At 47.8% G+C, this 13433-nt stretch overlaps 1 protein-coding gene across 3 annotated transcripts; it reads right to left on the bottom strand.

The window, feature by feature from the left end:
• Positions 1-433: 433 nt before the first annotated feature.
• On the bottom strand, positions 434-8138 carry LOC147653854 (uncharacterized). 3 transcript variants are annotated; one of them, XM_086879457.1, is made up of 4 exons: positions 6243-8138; positions 4753-5718; positions 4358-4518; positions 434-993 (listed from the first exon to the last, which is right to left on the bottom strand). In XM_086879457.1, exons 2-3 carry the CDS (start codon positions 4919-4921, stop codon positions 4385-4387), a joined length of 303 nt encoding a protein of 100 aa, XP_086735583.1. In that variant the 5' UTR covers positions 4922-5718; positions 6243-8138; the 3' UTR covers positions 434-993; positions 4358-4384. The 3 variants fall into 3 exon arrangements, with proteins under 3 accessions (XP_086735583.1, XP_086735581.1, XP_086735582.1); XM_086879456.1 differs by lacking the exon at positions 434-993 and adding an exon at positions 2543-2777; XM_086879455.1 differs by lacking the exon at positions 434-993 and having other exon boundaries at positions 1627-4518.
• Positions 8139-13433: the final 5295 nt, after the last annotated feature.

The following is a 13433-nucleotide window of genomic DNA, read 5'->3' as shown; positions in this document are numbered from 1 at the left end:
CAGGCTGAGCTGTGCGGCAGTGCTGTTGCCTTGTGGGCACAGAGCGGTACTGCAGCTGTGCTCCTAGCCAGGTGGGACCGGGCGGGGCCGAGCCCAGCCGAAGCGTGCGGGCCCGAACCGAGCCGAAGCGGGCTGGAAAGAGCCGAACTGAGCGGAGCTGCGTCGGGACCCCACCCCGCAGGAGCCGGCCGGGAGGACCCCAGCAGAGGCGTTGACTCCAATGCCTGCCGCCGCAGGCGGGGCCGCCACCCAGCTACGGAGCCACTGAGCCCCGCTGCCATCATCCTCGCCCCGGGAAAGGCGGCGGAAAATCGGGCGGAGTGCTCGGAATCGGTCGGCGTCGGCAGGTTTTTCGTTCACACAAGTTAGACGTGCTGAGAGCAGCGGGGGCCTTAATTGTGCCATAACAAAGCTGGCCGCTCAGCCGGAAGTGGCTTCAGCCACAACAAAGATGGTGGCGAGGAAGGGCGGAAGTGATGTCATGACACACACAGGATGGCTGCCCGGTCGTGGCTGGCTTGACCTTCCAAGGATGGCGGCCAAAAAGGCGGGAAAATGGAAGGACCCTGGGCAGTGGGTGCATGCTTTCGACTGCCTGACAAACACCCCGGCGCCGACGCCGCTCCGGTGCAATTTTCCATGGCTTTTCTGGCCGTGCGGACACGGGCTGTGCGCTCGGCAGTGCCCGGGCCAGGCGCGAGCCGGTCGGGCACCGACAGGCAGCGGTGAAGACGCCTCTCTCTGCCGGGGTCCTTGCCGCGGCCGTGTTCTGGGGCTTCTGGCACTCGTGACGACCCGTACGTTGCTGCCGCTCCTCTCGCTCCGTTCTCTCCCCCACGGCCCGGGGAAATGGCGGAAACCCCAATGGCATCGGGACCGAACGGTCGCTCCCCGGCCCTGGGACCGAAGCAGCCCGAGGAGGCGGCTGCTCTGTGTGCCGGAACAGTGAGAGCGGCGGGTGGGGCGGGGGCAGGTTAGCAACCGAGTATATACCTGTAAGTATAAAGATGATCACAATAGATATTAAAAAATATTGAAGATAAAGGGGCTGCTTGGTTTTTATTTAGTTAGAGGCAGGGCTTTTAAATAAATAAGAAAAATACAAATAAATAAAATATTTAAAGAATGAATATATAAAGGTATAGAGAAATATATATATATAGACATATATATATATATGTAGGTGTAAAAATAAGTAATAGCAATATATACATATATATTGATTTATAATCTATAATATGATTTCTGTACGTATAGATGGTAATATGATATCTTTTAGGATATGTTATGTGTTATGTATATCAACAAGGTATATAAATATGATAAAAATTATATATTAAAATATTTTTAAATACCGTTTAAGATAAAGGGACTGTTTGGTTTTTATTAGGTTAGCTTCGGGGCTTTTAAATAAATACAACAAAAATAAAAACATAGAAATGTATATTAAATATATAAAGATATAGACATACGTGCAACCAGAAAAGTAAAGATATATAAGTAATGCCAATATATACAAACAGATTTATATTTAATATATATTATTTATATTTATTTAATATATGTATTATATATATAATAAATATATATCATTAAAATGTATATAATATATTTAATATATAATAACATACGTATACATGTTAAAATAATATATTTTGATACTTTATATATTGCTTGTCATATATAAATGAATATAGTATATAAATTTAAACATGTGTGGTGGAAATAGATGTTAATTTGTTTTTTTTAAATTTTCATTGTTTTGATATGTTTCTCGGAGGCAATCCTCCCCTTGCAGCTGCTGACAGCACTGAAAACCTGTGTGCTTCGTGGTGTCTATTGCCCAGCTGTCTACAATTCCATTGTGTTTGGTGCATTAAGTCACACCCAGCTGTGTGGGATGGCAGGTGAGCACATTGCCCGACCCTTTTAGCTTTTCTGGCTCATGCACAACTTCCTTTCCTTTTGGATATGGAAAACAGGGAAGAGAGGGTAGTGTGACATTAGCACTAATTTCTAGCAGATTTTTAACTGCCCCTGATGCTCGTTCATCTTTGCAGTGTGGGTTTTCATGCTGACAAATCCTCTGCTTTGCCTTCTGCTCACAGTCAGCTGGGCCCTTTATTGAACAGATTTATCTGCTACAAGGCTACGCAGAAGGATGGAAAGGAGGAACACAGGGGGGAAAAAAAATAGATTCAAGGCCGTGCATTGATCATCTGATGTACTCTAGAGACAAACGTGGCTATCAGGGGTAAAATGGAGCAGCCCTTCTGGCCTTTTCAGTTGTATTCAGAGAGATGTTTGTCTTCTGTGAATATCTGGGTGCTTGGAGTTCACTCTGATTTCAACAAGCCCATCAATAATAAAACATTGTATTGATAGAACAAGATCTACTTCTGTGAAGTTGTGGCTCCACAGAAAAGCGGCATAAAGAAGGTAGCTGGTTTATTTGTATGATATGTAGCTTTTTTAGGATGTTTTGTTCTTTATATGGCGTTAATTCCAAATACAAGCCTGTGAACTTTGTGTTCCCCTTTAGGGGCTGGTTCTGGGGTAATGAGGAAACACAAGGCCTAAACACCTCTGGCTTGTCTGTCCAAGGATCTGCCTCAATTGTGGCTTCCATCCTTCTGAAGAACTCTTCAGCACAGTGAGTTACCTTCTATAACTATTCATTGTTGTATTGTTGTTGTGAGACCTCATTGCTGGGTGAGAGGACCAGGGGAAATGAAAGGCTGTATGCCACTGTTACTTCATCACTGAATTCTTGCACTCTGTTAAAATCAAAACAAAAGGGATTTACACTGTTAGAAACACTTAACTGTAAGTTAAGGTAAAGGTCACAGTGCTAAAATGTAAGAGCAGATAGCGTTGAGCTCTTTTCTATTCCCTCTCCGGCAGCTTTTGTGACTCCTGCCTCCAAGGTATCATCAGATATCCTCTAGATCTTGCAGTAGAAGAGATGCTGAACCATCAGCTGTTCCATATTCTACACCATGTGTCTTTTTACCATGCTCCTCTGAGAAGCATCTCTCCCTTCTCTGTTTCTTTGCAGACAAAAAGGGAGAAATTGGGATTGCCTTTGTTCTTTTGCCTGTTAATAAAATGGCCGCTTGTGGCTGTGTGCAGCGGCAACTGCATCACAGAATCTTAGAGGGGATTATTCACAGGTTAAGGAAATAATTCCTTTTTTTTGTCACTGCTGCACTGAATTTCATAGGCGTGTCTGTGGCTTGATGCCTAAGATATTTAGAGCAGGTTTTATTCTTACAGGGCTTTTGCACACTAAAGTGTGTGCCCAGGTTTTGTTTCCAAAAGTGAGGTATAGTGCTGGGTGTTTAATTTGGTATGTTACTTGTTCTGTTGTGTAAATAACTGCAGCTCCCTCCCTGTGCCTGTGTATTGCAGGGGCAGGTGAGCGCTGGTTCTAAAGGTGGTGATAATTAGGAATAAGCTGTTTAAGCTTGGATAAATGTTTAGAAATCATTGATTAGATATTGCTGTGTAAAATGCTCGCTTGCGGTGAGAGACTTCTCCAGGGTCAAGCTGTTCAGGTATAAGCAATTTATTATAAGGGTAAAGAGAGGGGACACCTCTGTCCACCACCAGCCTCGGCATCCACGTGGTCCAGGGGAGGGGGGAGAGCAGGGAGAGCAGGGGAGGAGAGGTTGGAAAAGGGGAGGGAGGGAGTAAGAGCAACAGAGGGAGAGCGGGGGAAACCAGGGAGGCTTAGGAGAGGGGGGAGACAAGAGAGGGGTAAGAGGGGAAAAACCAAGAGGGTAAGAGTAAGAGAGGGAAAGAGTGGAAGAGGTAAGAGAGGGGGAGAGGGGAGCTGAGAGAGGAGTAAAGGGGTAAGAGAGAAGAGCCAAGAGGTACGAGAGAGGTTAAGAGGTACGAGAGAGGTTAAGAGAGAGAGGTTTAAGAGTGAAAAGCTAAGAGAGCAAAGTTCTTGTCACAATCCAATGTATCTTTTTCTACAGTGAATATTCTAATTCCCAGTATCCAATCACTATGAGATACACCCACTAAAGACTTTACATACAGTGTTGCATTTGAGGCTCTACAAGCTTTACAAGTTCTTTCCTTGCTTCTTGGCCTTTGGGCTTTCTGTCAGCAGAAGGGCATTGTTTTATCAGCAGGGATTTTCCTTTAGCTGGCTTGGCTATTGTTCTCTGGTCATATAGTAACCAGTACTCTGTATCTTATGACTCAAAGCAGGCTTTCATTTCTACTTCGATTCTAGCCTTCTTTTTTCAGAATGTTCTGCCAAACAATCACATTCATAAGGTTTCTCTGTTTCACCCTCCTCAACAGGCAGCGAGTTGTGCTGCGCTCTGATAATTCCATACTCAACCTGTTCCTCATTTCTTAAAGGTTCACTTCAGCCTTGAATCAGCAGGTCCCTAGGTCCTGCTTCCACAGGATCATCTGGGCCCAGCACCAGAGAAAAGGACTCGTGCCACTCCCGGTCTTCGTTGGACACGATCTCCACCTTAAACATGATGTGGGCCACACCTGACAACAGTTCAGAGACACGGGGGTTACTGTGCAAGTCAGAGCCTCAGCCACCACGTCACCAGCTCGGCTCCCTTCGGCTCTGCTGGCACCAAGGGCAGAGTTTGCAGGGAGGGGAAGAAGCAAAGACGTGACTGAGAACATTCAGTCAGCATCTCAGTCCCCCCCTGCCCCGAGAGGAGGCAGATCCCTGTGAGCTCCCAAGGCCCTCTCCCATCCCTTCTCCTGCCTGACCTTCTTCCCTCCCTCCTGCACCACGAAGAGGGGGCTGGTGCCGTCGGAGACGGTGAGGGTGAAGCGGTCCCTGAGCGCGCTGCCGCCGCGGTGCCTGTAGCTGCCGCGCTTCTGGTAGATGTGAAGTCATCCATGGTGAAGGTGGTGGCCTGCAGAGGACGCTGCCCATGGCCGCTGCGTTCCATAAGCCCGTGCCGGGGCGGCTGCACCACCCCGAACGTCAGGGACTCCACCTGTGCCCGGACATGGAGGGGCAAAGCTGGGGACACGACCTCAGGACACTGCCCTTCCAGCTCAGGAGGCCCGGACAGGGATTCTGGCCAGGCCGCTCCCCTGCGTTGGTGTTCCCAACACAAGGGTTAGCACAGAACATTCCTGGTTCCCCCTAAGCCCCGCCCTGTCCTTGTCCCTCTCCCAAGGGATTTTGTTTTGTAGGTGTCTCCCTATAAAACAAGGCACATCCTACTGAATTCCTGCTTCAGCTGGTCTGAGACAGCTCCCACCCACCCCTGTGCCTGCTCCACGAACACAAGAGCAGCCCCCAGTCCTGCAGCCATTCTGGGCAGCGTGTCCCTTGCCACTTCTGCCAGGGCAAAAACCTTGGGGGCAGGATTTTGGCTCAGGCAGCCAGATCTCTTGCTGCAGGGGAAACAGCAGTGAGATAGAGCCAGTGTTAGACAGCTCAGCCTCTGGCCAGACCCAGGAAGAAGAGGAAGTGCCATTTCCATCCATGCTGAGCATAAATTCAGCGTTAAGTCTTTAAACACAAGCCCAGATGTGCAGCACAAGAGGGGAGCAAGGAGGCTGGGGGTGGTCCTGCCTTACCTCTGTGTCAGCATCTGTCGCTTTGAGCTCAAACTCCGTGATGGTTTTTCTCACCCCTTCCTGAACTGTCATCCCAAAGATTTGCACGATGGGCAAGGAGTCATCCACGGGGTTTATGGTGATGTCAAATGTCTGGCTCACCTCGGACAGGAAGAAAAGCTTCCCTTGCCGAATTCAGCCTTCCAAGAGTGTGACTTCATCGCAAGAGCACAGCGATCCCCAGTTTGGGTCTCTTCATTTCAGCCTTGTCTGAGCTGCTAAGCCCAGATCACTTCTTTATCCCTCCCCACTCATTAATTCTCCCTCTTTCTGTGATATTTACGGACATCCACTTTCCCTCCCTCTCTCACTCAGTTTTGCCCCTCTCCCTCTATGTGCAGCTAGACTTCTTCTCTTTCAGGAAGCAGGAAAAAGGCATTTCTCCAGGGGCTGGCTGTCGTCACTACGCTGTCAGTGCACTGGATCAAAGCCGAGCTCCAGCAACAGTTGGCAAGCAGCTGAAAACCAGGCACCCAGCTCTTGGTGAGCCCACAGGGCAGGTGGCTCCCTGTTCCCTGCACAGGCCTTCCTCCCTCCCTGACCTGAGCGATGTGGGAAATCCCACAGCAGGAGAAGGAGGAACAGCCACATCTGCCCACTCAGGCAAAAGTCAGGCTGGGACTGACCTCGTTTGTCCCATCAGACACAGAAAAGGTGAAGGCATCCGTGTGCTTTTCCTCCTCACTGGTGTGGACGTACTGGATGCTGCCAGAGGCCAAGTCTGCCTGGCTGAAGGAACTAATTCTTGTCCCTGGAAAATGAACAACAGGGAGGAAATGTGCAGCAGAAAGAGCAAGGCAGGGAAAAACTACAGGAAGCAGGACATATTTAGGCATGAAGACTCGGTTTTGGCTGGTTCTGATCCAAGGCAGGCTGCCCCGTGAACCCTCAGCTGAGCCAGGGATTTAGCTGGCACAGAGCCTCCTAAAATTTCCTTCTCAAAAAGAAGTCCAGGCTTCTTTTCATCTCCTCCTGTTGGGAGTGGGCCTCCTGGGGCAGAGAAGCTGGGAGAAAAACTGTCCATGTAACACTTGGATTGTCGCTGCTGGGCAGGACTAAGCCAACCGTGGCATCACTGGGGATGAACCGAAGGCCTCCTGGCCTCACAGCAGTTTTCCAAAATGCCTTCCAAGGATCTCTTCTCTCTGCCCTTCCTTATACCCCTGCATTTAGTACCCAGTCCCATTTTCAGCACTGATTTATAGTGACATCTTTACAGCCCATTAGGTGTGACACAGCCACAGAAAGGTACCTGACAAGCATTTTAAAAAACACTTGAGCATTTTTAAATCTCTTTGCTGCGTTCAACAGTTTTTACTGCTGCTGTCAACCAACATCCTGACAAGAAGTTTGACACCAATATATCACACTAAATGGCTGCTGACAAGTGCTGGCCACACTACAGAAGACACCAGGATCTGATTTAAATAAACGAGCCACAATGGAATGATCAGCTAATATTTCCTCCGAGCTCATCAGCTGGAAAGGTTTGGGTTCTCTTTTGAACACTTCAGTACTCTCTCCTTAGGCTTAGGTCATTTGAATCATTACAGCTACTTCTCAGTCTGTGACTCGGTAGCCTTATTGGTTCCTCACAGACATGAAAAAGCAGAGAAATCAGAATCATCATCAGATTTTAAATAACAGGAGGAATAAAGCCCTTAATTCAAGTCTCCAAAGTACAAGATTCGCTGGTTAGTTTGCAATTTAGACAAAGATACTGCAAGTTTTTAATTTACTCTCACAGCATGGAGTAGTTTGCTTATTATAACTCATTCACTATTCCTGCCCTTTCAACATGTTTTTGTGAGAAGATGAGGCAAACCACACACCCAAACTGAGCTGTACAGGGACCGTCTGCATCTTGAAAACACAGAGCAGATATTTCCGCTTTCATCTCACGTTAACGAGAAATCTAAAGCTAAGAAGAAATACAACCTTAGATGAATATAATAAAATCAGAAGAGCGTATTTTATGACACCGCAGATCAAGATTAATTCATCAGGGAGAGGCAGCACACTCACACAGTCAGCAGAATAACAGCAGGGTGGAGCTGCTCCCACTCCAAGGCAAGAGCCTGCAAGGCCCATCCTTTGGGGACTCGTCTTTTGTGTGAAGGCACATTGTCTAGCAGAGGAAGAGGTTGGTACCTGGTGGAGCAGGGCCAAGATTCCATTTTCCCCAGGCAGCTCCCTCCTCTGCCTGCTGTAGCGCTGGCCAGGGCTGGGAGAGGAGGGGGAGTGTGTTCAGCACTGCTGCTGGAACGGAGTGGCCCTCTCAGGAGGATCCCGGTTGCTTCAGGACCTTGCTTTTGCACTGGTTTGTGTCCACAAAGGAAAGGCATGCAGAAGGCAGCACCATCACCCCAGCCCTGCAGTCAGGAGTCCATCAGCTTTCCCCACAGTGAATGTGGTTAAGGTCTCCTTAACCAAAGGAAAACTCAGCACCACTACAGATGTACAGAACATGTTCTTGGTCAGGGTTCTAGATTATGGTTCTAGGTCAGGGTTCTAGGTCAGGGTTCTAGGTCAGGGTTCTAGATTATGGTTCTAGGTCAGGGTTCTAGGTCAGGGTTCTAGGTCATAGTTCTAGGTCAGGGTTCTAGGTCATGGTTCTAGATTATGGTTCTAGGTCAGGGGTCTAGGTTATGGTTCTAGGTCAGGGTTCTAGGTCAGGGTTCTAGGTCAGGGTTCTAGATTATGGTTCTAGGTCACGGTTCTAGGTCACGGTTCTAGATTATGGTTCTAGGTCATGGTTCTAGATTATGGTTCTAGGTCAGGGTTCTAGATTATGGTTCTAGGTCAGGGTTCTAGATTATGGTTCTAGGTTATGGTTCTAGGTCAGGGTTCTAGGTCATGTTCTAGGTCAGGGTTCTAGATTATGGTTCTAGGTCAGGGTTCTAGGTCAGGGTTCTAGGTTATGGTTCTAGGTCAGGGTTCTAGGTCATGTTCTAGGTCAGGGTTCTAGGTGGCCAATCACTGCCGCCCTTTGAATCCAGGAGCGGTCTCGCCAAGCTCAGCCTGCTGAGTCGTGGCCCGTTCCCGCTCCCCCGTTTTGCTGGGGTGCCGCTCCGGCCGCTGTCGCTTTGGGAGCCGGCAGAGCCGAGCTGCCGCAGCCCCGAGAGGTGCTGCTGGGTCCCGGGAAGGGTGGGCGGGGGCTCCCCGTTCAGGTCCCGGCCGTAACTTCGCCCAAAGAAACGGGGAGAAGGGGGGGAGCGGGCGGGATCGCGGGAGCGAGGCCTGAGGGGACAGCGGGGGGTCGCGGAGACGAGCGCGGCGGGAACGGGCGGGCTGGGATTGGCGGGCCCGGCGCTGCCTCGGGCTGTGATTGGCTGGGCTGGCCGGTGTGGGCTATAAATAGTGTGAGCTGGAGGGGTGCGGGCCTTAGTTCGGCGGCGAGCGGTGGAGAGGCGGGCGGTAGCGGGAGGTGCGCGGGCGCGATCCAGGGAGCGCCGGTGCGCCAGGACGGGAGCCCTGCGCTCGCTGATCCGGGGAGCGCCGGTGAGGTCGGGTGCCATGCCCGCGTCTGCTGGGGCCAGCATCTGGGGGCCGGCGGTGTCCTGGGGCGGCGGGGCTGGTCGTGGCCAATTCTTTCTGCCACGTCCTGGGCTTTTCGGGCGGCCGGAGGCGGGTGCGGGGTCTGGAGTGGCACAGGGAGATGAGCTGTTGTTTCTGCGGGACAGAGAGGATCTGTTTTGTAGTTTCTGGATCGAAGATAATGTTTAAAATATCGAGAATAAAGCTGGGTTTTTTAGTTTTTATTATTTTAGTTTGATTTTATTTAAAATAATAACGATTTTCTTTATTACGTTGCTTTGTTTTGCTTGTTTTATTAAAATAATAAAATTATTATTAATTATAATTACTTTTAACAAGATATATTGTTATCCTTATATGTATTAGTTTAACTAAGTATTAATAAATAATGATTAAATATTATCTACTATTATTAAATACTATTTGTTAATCATTATTTAATTCAATATTTATTATTTATTAGTTTGTTATTTACTAATTATTTAATACTATTAAATAATAAATATTTATTAATAATTATTTAATTAAATATTTATTATTTATTAGTTAGCTAATATTTATTAGTTATTATTTATTGATTATTAATTAAATATTAAATAAATATAAATTATTAATTAGTAAAATATTGATTATTTACTAGTTCATTATTATTTATGATTTAATTATTAATTAAATGTTATTTATTAATTAATTCTTAAAATTAATTACTTTAGGGGCTTTTTTGCTGGATAGCTGATGTTAATTCAGTAGAGATTGTGGGGCTGGGGCTGAAACACCCATTGTGGGACCAGTGGAGACATAAAGCCCCAGAGTGTGGAATAAAGACCTTGGCACTTGAATCATGCCTAAACCAATGTGGGGCAATGGAAATACTGAGGCTGGAGCTGGATAAATGCCATGGGGGAAGGGGATGGAGCTGCAGCTCAGGGCCTGCAGGAGGTGCCTGGGGGATTAGCAGCCCCTGTCTGCTGGTACCAAGGAGAGTCTGAGGGTCTGGGGGCTGGGAGGGCCCAAGGGCACCTTTTGGGATGGGGGAGCAGGGGCCCAATGGCTATTCCCAGCCCCTGGTAATGCCTGGGGGGGGTGAGGGGGGGCCTTTGGGCAAGTGCTGGGCTGAGACCCAGGGGGAGGGGGAAGGTACCTGTTGGGCTAGAGGCCTCAAGTGTCCCCAAAGTTGGGCTCCCATTAGGGTGGGTAGGACAGTATCTAGAGACATTGAAGTGATAGTAATAACTGACTTGTGGCCTGATCAACAGCCCTGGGTTGCAGTGAGAAGCGGGAGCAACTTTCAGCCACCAGAAGTGGGAAGCTGAGGAGCAGGAACTCAGGAAGCAGAGCTGGAGCAGACAGAAACATGGTAGGGTTTAGGGTAAAACTGTTGTGGGGCTGGGATAAGGAATATGGAGCTGGGATGCGAACTGCGTGGCTGGAGCTGAAATCAGTGTAAGGGCGGGGATAGGGCCTTGCAGAGCTGTTCCTCCAGTAAGGATGGTCAGGTTGGGGCTGGAATGTGGGTTCAAGAGCTAAGCTCAAACCACAGAGAGCTAGAGCTAAAACAGAGATCCTGCCTGGAGAGCCAGAAAGCAGCATGATGTGGCACTGCTGGGAAGATGAGGAGGCAGAAGGATAGCACAAGAGCTGGCAGTCAAATAAAGCTTGTGGGACTGAAGCTGAAGTCACTGGGGCTGGGATGGGGACTGCTGCAAACACTGTTCTGAGGGGATAGTGACTGTACATGTGGGAAGCAAGCATAGAATGGTACACAACGGGGCAGGCTGTAAATACAGTAAAGATTGCTTTGGGGTTGGGATGGGGTTGGAGTGGCATTTCTCGGCCTTAAGGTGAAACCTCAGAGCTGGAACCAAGAACAAAAATCCTTTGTCTCAACCTGGAGCAGCTTCACCTAGCAGAGCGGAGGGAAAAGGAAGTGGATGTGGAGCTGGAAGAAGAGAGCTTGCAGTGAAATAAAGCTCGTGGGCCAAGAGCTGAAATCACTGGGGCAGGGAAGGGATCACTAGGGCTGGAGCTATAATCACTGGGGCTGGGATAGAGACTGATAGTGGTATTGACACGGCTGGGTGAGATAACTGTGGTAGCATTCATATGCTGAAATCACTGTAGGTCAGTAATATTGATGTTGGGGCAGGGTCAAAGGGCTGAGGTCAAGTGCAAAAGGTCAGGGGTCAATGGTTAAATTGGAAAGTCAGGGATTCAAACTTCAAGGGTCACATGTGAATGGTCAGTGTTCAAAGATCAAGAGTAAAGGGTCCCAGGTGCAATGTTATGGGTTAATTTTCCAAGGTTATGTGGTTCAAGGTCAATTATCAGGGAATCAAACTTCAGAGAGCTAAAGTCAAGAGTCAAAGGTCAAAATTCAGAGGTTAAGAGTAAAAGGTCAATGGGAGGTTGCCAGGGATTTGCAGGGAAGAGGAGTATTTATAAACTTTATCCATATTTCCCTGTAATTCTGGGTGTTTGGATTTCATTTGTGCTCGTCAGGATAAGCCATAAACAAGCCCCTGAACTCTGCATCCATGCGTCAAGCACTTCCACAGAAAGGCAAATCAGCAGTGATTCTAGAGGAAAAATTAGAGGTGATGGCTTATGATCCATGGGGAATTACATTGGGAATTGTGAAACTCAAACACATGGACTTGTGGAGGTGGAATTCCATTTTCAGCCTTGGGCACCAGGAGGAGAAGTGTCCTGATCCATAGCAAGGAAAGCCTGGTGCCCCAGTGTGTCAGGTGCAGACAATGTCCTGTCCAGGGAATGAGCGACAAGTCCCTTCTGCCCCTCCCCTCACCCGTAGGATGGCAACAGCACAAACTGAACTGTGAGGTTGATGAGCTCTCAGAGCAGCCCCAGGTGTGAGCAGTTATGGTAAAGAATGGGTGGGTCCTGCCCGGGGCTATTTTAGGGGGAGGGTTTCTATCACTTCGCTTGAGCATGGAGTGTGGAGCAGTTGGAGCAGAGGGATTTTTGGTGAGCTCCTGGGGGGTATTTCATGGAATAATACTGGGAGTGTCTCATAGGATCTGGGAGAACAGCTGGATACACCTGGACATGGAGCATTGTTTAAAGCAGCATCTGAGCCAAGTAAGCCTGTGCGGGTTCGCAGGGATTTGCAAAAGGGATTTTCCCTTTTGATTTCATTTTGCCGTTTGCTCCCCAATTCCCCCCGGAAGAAATGGGTATTATGAGGACAAAAGGGGGGCATAAATTGAGGGAAGAAACTCCTGTTATTATCTATTTTTACACTGGGGGGGAGTCCACCTGTGAAAAATGAAGTTCACTCCTGTAAAATTTTAAAAATGTTTAATAAAGACAATAAGAGACATAAAGTAAAGCAAAGAGATACGGCCGGGTGCCTTGGCGCGCTGCCAAGAGCACACCTGGTATCTCAGGAGTGTCCTTTTTATCCCATCCTTGCTGCGAGAGGTTAATGCATATTCAAGCATGTCCCCTCCCTGGTTCCACCTTCTTGGATCATATTTTTTTTCAATTTTATTTTCTGTTGGTCAGCATAATTTTTGCTGGTCTAGCTGGTCAGCATTATTTCGGAGTTTTTGGTTTCCTTTCTGCTGCAGATGGTCACTTGTTGATAAGAGTCCAGGCCCCTTATACTTCCTCAGAGAGCAGATGGGCTTCATATCTTTCCCCCTTGCCAACGTCCTGGTACCGGCTTTTTGGTAACAGTTTGCTCTCCATTTCCTGCTGCTGATAACAGCCTGTTTTCCACAGCTTGATCCTCCCATTGTCTTGCCTGTTGGAGTTATCTTGCCTTCTCCAGATGAGACATATCCTTACCATTCAGAATTCCTATCTAAGCCTATAACTTGCTAAGAGAGAAAAGAATATAGTGAAAGCATATAATATATTTATCAGAATAATTGTGGAAAGCCAATATTTACAACATGAATTCACAACACACCTATGATTTAAAGGGTGCTGATTGGAGGAAAACCTGCCTTTTCCAGGGTGTTAGGGGTATCAGTGAACAGTGAATCCCCATGTTCCATTTTAAATGGAAGGGGGGAAATATTGTTGCTATTTTATGGGTTTGACTTGAGGGGAACCCCCCACTTTCCATCATCCTGAGGTTTAAATTGAGAAGGAAGCCTTATAGTCACTACTTTTTAAGGGTCTGATTGAGTGTTCCCCTTTTCCTATCATTTGAGAGATTTCAATCAAGGGAAAAACAACTTTTTACTTTTAGGGGATTAAATTGAAGGGGGGGAGCACTCATTTATTTGCTATCGTGTTGGTTTAAAAAGGCA

The sequence above is a fragment of the Cyanistes caeruleus genome, chromosome 3 (assembly GCF_971803275.1).
Source record: "Cyanistes caeruleus chromosome 3, bCyaCae1.hap1.1, whole genome shotgun sequence".
Lineage (NCBI taxonomy): Eukaryota > Metazoa > Chordata > Aves > Passeriformes > Paridae > Cyanistes > Cyanistes caeruleus.
This window is presented reverse-complemented; position numbering and strand designations above follow the sequence as displayed.